This window comes from Silene latifolia, chromosome 6 (genome assembly GCF_048544455.1).
Source record: "Silene latifolia isolate original U9 population chromosome 6, ASM4854445v1, whole genome shotgun sequence".
Taxonomy (NCBI): domain Eukaryota; kingdom Viridiplantae; phylum Streptophyta; class Magnoliopsida; order Caryophyllales; family Caryophyllaceae; genus Silene; species Silene latifolia.
Window position 1 is genome coordinate 135,696,594 of NC_133531.1, and position 6,567 is coordinate 135,703,160.

Sequence of the window (6,567 nt, forward strand, 5' to 3'; positions counted from 1 at the left end):
ATGATGTAAATTCCTATAAATATATCACACATGCTATTTATACCTTTCTCTTATTCGTGTTGTATGCAGATAGGGAAAAACGTGCAAAATTAAACTGGTCATGTCGTTTTGAGATTATCAAGGGGGTTGCTCGTGGAATGATGTATATTCATGAAGACTCTCCAGTTCGAATGATGCATCGTGATCTCAAAGCTGCCAATGTTTTGTTGGATGCGGAAATGTATCCAAAAATTGCAGATTTTGGATTGGCAAGAATTTGTGATGTTGGACAAACTCATATTAATCCAACTCTAGTTGTTGGAACGCGGTTAGTCTCACCTTTTCTATAATTTAGTTGAAGCTCTTTTCTTTCTTTGCAATATGATGCAGATGTAATGGTGTACCGCTAAAGTAACTAATCGGAAAATTAGGGGTAAGGAGCAAAACCACCATTAGGAATAAGAAATAGGAGACACTTACTTTTTGTTTCCTCCTGGTTGCGCATAGGATTATGCTAGGAGTAGGCACAAGATTGCTAGGAGTAGGCACAACCCGTTTAAAATAACCAGTCAATAAACCGGACATCGGACTCATCTAAAAAGTTGGCAATTGGTTTTGGTCACATGGGGTTTGGGGAGATTCAGTATAGATTTAAAGCTCTTTTTGTACTCATTTCAGTATTTCACCATGTTATTTGTCCATAAATTGCAGTGGTTATATGGCTCCCGAGTATTTATTTCACGGACATTTCTCATCAAAATCGGACGTCTATGCCTTGGGTGTGCTAATCTTGGAGATTGTTAGTGGTAGAAGGATAAGTGGTTCATCCTTCAACCAACCAGATGACGATGATCTTTTGACCTATGTGAGTATTAACCTTGTTTGAACATCTTTCCGTTTTAATCTCTCCCCTAATTAGTTACTGACGAAAAACCTCATGAAAATGTAAAATGGTTTACTGACAAAAAACGAGCACATAAACAACAAAAGAATGGATAATTTAAGTAATTACAAAGCATTGTAAGACCTCGTACATGAATTTGTGATGGATAATTTATTCTGTTATATATACACAGGCATGGAAAAGTTGGGAAGACGAAAAACCCTTGGAAGTTATGGATCCGATGTTAATTGATTCATTTTCCAGTAAAGAAATTATAAAATGTGTGCAATTGGGGTTACTATGTGTTCAAGAGGATAGAAATCTAAGACCTACTATGTCCACTGTACTCCACATGCTCAATTCTCACTCTGGTGTCGCTGTGATCTCTGCACCACAACACCCTGCCTACGTTTACAATGGCAGCTTCCGGCAATCAATAACGGTGTCTACTACGGGTAGTACGTCTAGGTCGACCGCAAGGTAGTTTAATCATTGGTGATGTGTGACAATTAGATGAAAACTTGTTAGCAGTGCTAGTGTTAGTGTAGACATTGATGATTCTTTGAGGTTCAAAATTTGGGTGTATTTTGTTAGAATAACTAGTCCTCATCCATAGAAGATTGCGTGTATTTGTTGGAAAAATGTAAGAACACGACTTTGAGTCCGCAGTCTTGGATAAGAATTGGTAATTTTTGATAGCCACTTAAACTTATGCGCATGCGTGCTTGTTCAGTTGTTCTCATGTAGAAGCACATGATAAAATGCAGGAGGAGTTTGTGCGAACCTTAAGTTGGTTGCGATGGTAGAGAATAACGAGCTGAACCAGTCTATATCCGCTTCAACACGAGAATATAGCAAATGCTGATTAAAATGCAGGTCTGCCTGAGGAAACTGTACCTCTTGCTTTAAATACTTATAATTCAGTTTTCTGGACTCTGCTTTTGTTTACTCTTGAGTTCCCCTCATTTGAAAACTAGATTTACTTCCCCATTTGTAATCTGCTTACCTAGTTTCATCCCAAATTGATTTGTACATTGACTTTCGAGAAGACTTGGTTCCTGTACAGAATAGTTGAACATGACATTGTTCATTATCTACCAACAACATTCTTAGTTTTGTTCCGTTCATTTGCTTACCTTTGATAAAAAAATACCCCTTAGTAAAGAATAAAACAGAATAGTTGTATAGTTGTAATGATTGAGACAGGTCATTGTATAACGTGCCAGCCGCTGGTCAGTATCATCCTTCGGGCCGACTTGAGTTCTTGTAGTCATCGTTCGGTATCAGGTTGAGTCTGATTTGGTTTGTCTCATTATCGATATGCTTCCAAGTTTTGACTGATAATCTCATGATTAATCTAGTTTTATGTGCATTTATATTGTTTTTATTTAAATGTCATTTCCATCTTATTTTGATCATTAATAAGTTGATTTGTTGGTTTCGGTTTAGTTCAGGTTGGGATAAACAGGTTTGTTATCGGTTTGGCTTATGTCGGCTACAGTCTGGTGGGTACACTTAATTTTTTATTTATGTAGAGTCGGGTTTTAGACGATTCAGGTTGGAGTTATTGTGTCAGGTCAGCTCTATCAACTGTAAAAATAAGTAATGTGTGAAATAAAGGGAGCATAAGGTACTCTGCTGCAAGCTGTATGTATCAGGACAATCCGCGTAAGAACTGTCCAAAATACTAAGCGATGAAGTGGAAGATGAGGTCAGAATTTCGCTTTTACAATTCTACTCTAAATTCCCATGCCGAGTTTGGTGTGGTATGTACTGTTTATGTTGACCATTAAAAGAAGTTGGTGATTTGCAGGCCGGGACATGTTTTGACAGGTCTAGTATTACCTGGAAATCTTAGGCCAGTTCTTTTGATTAAGTTTCGGTCAGCTCACCTCAGCTAGTTCAATTAAGTTCTGACTGTTTCAGCCCAATAGAATGAATCCTTATACTATTGTTGATGATGTTTCTACGCCAACCGGTCTAGTTTAATGCTAACCGTCATCAATGATGCTTGGATCTTGAATGGCTCTGCAAAATCCCACATTCCTTGTTTTTCCTTTTACATGGAGATTGGTTCTGCAAGCTAATATATAATTATATATGTAGCAATATCTTATTGTTTAAGTTTTATTGTCAACAAAACATAAAAATATTTAATTTAATCAATTATTAATATTCTAACCAGTACTTGGATAATATATTAATCCCTCTTGCTAATCCAGCTATAACATGATTCTCAACATGTAAGCCACTAACTGAGTTAGTTAGTAGAATTGGCCAAAGAAAATCATAAGAAACTCTGCTTCTGTTTGATCATTTCTTGTACGATCGTGTACATGTTAAAGCTGTTGTATATACTTCAATTAGTACAGCAGAAAAATAAAATTAACAGGGAGAATGAAGATGAATAGAATATCTGTAATGGTGATACTGATATTGATGGTGTTGTCGACAGTGATGATCCCATCAGCAGCACAAGGTGTGGATGATCCTTCGACAGTTTGCGCTCCGAGCATAAGTACTGGTTGTGACAACACAACAACTAATGCTACATATGAGGAACTCCTCGTTACATGTTGTAAAGCTTTGAAAGATGCAGCCGGCTTTGAAAGGGAATGTTTCTGTAATGTGATGAACATTGCTCGGAATCAAAGTACCACGTCTGACGAATCTTACAACACGCTTCTCACTACTTGTGAAATCCCCGGTACTGTTGATAGTTTATGCCCAGGTATTATCCCTACCCTACCGTCTTCTTCTGAAAATGAAATCTGGTAATTTAGTAAAAATAGTAGGCCACTGCAAAATGGCAAGGGTGATCCTATATCATATTGGCTACAGTGTTACGCGTCTGATGCTTGCATTTTCTTGATACAGAAACTACCCCTTCATTGTCGGATTCATCCCCTTCCAAAGAGTCGGGTAAGTAACTTTCAGCTAACAATGAAGAATAATGTTGAATCACGGTCTTGCGTAACATGTTTGTATTAAAGGTTGTTTTTTGAAATAACTTTCAAATGTCTTGTTTGTTTGGGCGTCGTAACTGACTCCTGTGTGCTCTTGACACAGGATCCACCCCTTCAGCAGTGTCAGATACCCCTTCTCAAGCGTCAGGTTAAGTATCCTTCAAATGTCGATGTTGCGAGTATCATTTTGTTGGTAATGCTGACAGTTTTGCTATTGTGCTGCAGAAAGCAAAATCGGAATAGTTATTGGAATAGTTGTGGGAGTAGTTGTGGTGGTTTTATTGGTCATAGGTATTATCTTCTTTTGTAAAAGGACACCAAAACCAATTCCGCCAAACAACTCATCATCGGAGCCAAATGATGTAAACTACTCGCAAGGCGGTAATAATTCCTGTCCAAATAGTCTGAGTTTAACGCGTGGTAATGGGGAAATATCGTGTTATTCATTTCATTTTATAACTTGTGGTGCAGTAACGCAACCCCAAACTGGAACCAACAAGGATAGTCTCGTGACTCCCGAGTCCCTGCAATATGAATTTGAAGAGATTCAAGTCGCTACTAACAACTTCTCTAAAGATAACAAAATCGGTCAAGGAGGATTCGGGTCTGTTTACAAGGTAAAATTTATGATTTAAAAAGGAGAAATTGAAACAAACATCTATTTAAATTCTTTCCTTCATATCTCCTCTCACTTAAGAACAAAATTAAACCTCACCATGTCGGGTTTTATTACCAGTCTCTAACGTGCTATTGAGTTTAACTGCCATAGCCATTTACCACCCTCTTAACATCTATTTAAATTCTTTCCTCATCTGTGCGCGATGGTAGTTGAAATTCGATAGCAGCCGTTTCACCCAACATTTTTACTTAATTTGGCTAATTTAACAAGGTTCTCTTATTCAGGGTGCGTTGCCAAACGGGCAACTAATAGCTGTGAAAAGACTAGCAAATGGCTCAGGCCAAGGCGATAAGGAATTCCAGACGGAGATTGTACTTTTAGCAAAGCTTCAGCACAGAAATCTAGTTAGGCTACTAGGATTTTGCCTAACTGATGAAGAAGCCATATTAGTGTACGAGTTTGTGGCCAATAAGAGTCTCGACTACTTCCTATTTGGTATTCTACCTTAATTGAATTGAATTTATTACAATTTGACTTCTTATCAACACCGTCTATTTACACCCGTCTTTATTCACTTTATGCAGATAATAATAAACGAGCAGAGTTGAACTGGTCATGTCGTTTTGAGATAATCAAAGGTGTTACGCGAGGAATGATGTATATTCATGATGATTCTCCAGTTCGAATGATGCATCGTGATCTCAAAGCTGCCAATGTTTTGCTGGATGCGGAAATGTATCCAAAAATTGCAGATTTTGGATTGGCAAGAATTTGTGATGTTGGACAAACTCATATTAATGCTACTCGAGTTGTTGGAACTCAGTAAGTCTCACCTCTCCCTCTGTTTATTTTTAGTTTCTCTCTTTCTTGAAGATTTAACAGTTCTAGAAGTCACTTTTGTTTGTATGTATTCTTACCGTGCTATTTGTGTATAAATCGCAGTGGCTATATGGCTCCGGAGTATTTATTTCACGGACAGTTCTCAGTGAAATCAGATGTATATGCCTTAGGTGTGCTAATTTTGGAGATCGTTAGTGGCAGAAAGGTTAACGGTTCGTCCTTCAACCAACCAGGAGGTGAAGGCCTTTTGAGCTACGTAAGTTTCCACAGGCATACTGTTTCAGTTTCTGTAAAACGACGTATTATTAGTTTCTGTAGGAATCGGCAATAGTTACTTATTCTATTATATATCCACAGGCATGGCGATGTTGGGAAGACGAGAAGCCCTTGGAAGTTATGGATCCATTGTTGAGGGATTCGTTTTCAAATGACGAAATTATAAAATGTGTGCAATTGGGATTACTATGTGTTCAAGAGAATAGTAATCTGAGGCCTACTATGTCCACTGTAGTCCACATGCTCAGCTCTTACTCCGGTGTCGCTGCGATCGCTATGCCTCAACACCCTGCTTACATTTACACTGGTGGATCCCAACACTCGACAACAGTGTCAACAACGTGTAGCACAGCTAGGTTGATTCCATGACTGCAACGCGGTTTGATCACCGGTGATGTATAACAATTAGATGAAAATTTGCTACCAATGCAAGTGTAGAGATTGTATTAATTTTTTGGGTTTTTATTGAATGATAAAACCATTTTTTGTAATTTATCCTGTAAATGTTAATTTGATCCTTTTTTAAAAAAGTCACAAGAGTAACGCTGATGCAAAATTCTGAAGCCGAGAGCCGAGGCTTTCAGATGATGTGAAAATTTTAGTTATAACTTGTGATCACTGTGTCATTGATTTTTATTATGAATAGGTGACAAACTGACAATTATCTGTCTTAGATTAAGACCGTCTTAAAGAAGACTAACTGGCATGCGCCTTAGGAGCGAGTATCATTTTGTCGGTAATGCTGGTAATTTTTTAAGAAACCCAAAGTCCCACATTGATAAAAGAGGAGAAGAATTACCACTTGGCAAGGGGCTACTCCCTCTACTGCCAATTGGTTTTAGAGTACCACCCTCTTGGGCCTCCGTTTGGGTACGGCTCAGGCCCGTTGTTGAATTTAACAATTTTGCTATTGTGCACAAAAGAAAACAGGAATAAAATAATATCAACCAAAAAAATTTAAGCTGATGGTCGAGTTTCAAATCATTTTTTAATACCCGAATTGC

General features: G+C 37.9%; 2 protein-coding genes across 5 annotated transcripts in view; both read left to right on the forward strand.

Moving 5' to 3' along the window:
• The window catches only part of LOC141587349 (cysteine-rich receptor-like protein kinase 5), a 177,716-nt gene extending 175,806 nt beyond the window's left edge, over positions 1–1,910 (forward strand). For both annotated transcript variants that reach the window (XM_074408815.1, XM_074408814.1), the window contains 4 exons: positions 70–307; positions 691–844; positions 1,056–1,342; positions 1,630–1,910. In XM_074408815.1, coding sequence (XP_074264916.1) covers positions 70–307; positions 691–844; positions 1,056–1,342; positions 1,630–1,651 — 701 coding nt within the window. In that variant the 3' untranslated portion in view covers positions 1,652–1,910. The remainder of the gene's footprint in view (positions 1–69; positions 308–690; positions 845–1,055; positions 1,343–1,629) is intronic.
• Positions 1,654–6,126, forward strand: LOC141587348 (cysteine-rich receptor-like protein kinase 5). Of its 3 annotated transcripts, none has more exons than XM_074408813.1 (10): positions 1,654–1,738; positions 3,318–3,593; positions 3,740–3,784; positions 3,932–3,976; positions 4,054–4,209; positions 4,300–4,445; positions 4,732–4,942; positions 5,032–5,269; positions 5,390–5,543; positions 5,645–6,126. In XM_074408813.1, the coding sequence occupies exons 2-10, from the start codon at positions 3,320–3,322 to the stop codon at positions 5,930–5,932; spliced, it is 1,557 nt and encodes a 518-aa protein (XP_074264914.1). In that variant the 5' UTR covers positions 1,654–1,738; positions 3,318–3,319; the 3' UTR covers positions 5,933–6,126. The 3 variants fall into 3 exon arrangements, with proteins under 3 accessions (XP_074264914.1, XP_074264912.1, XP_074264911.1); XM_074408811.1 differs by lacking the exon at positions 1,654–1,738 and adding an exon at positions 2,483–2,573; XM_074408810.1 differs by lacking the exon at positions 1,654–1,738 and having other exon boundaries at positions 3,260–3,593.
• The last annotated feature ends 441 nt before the right edge of the window (positions 6,127–6,567 follow it).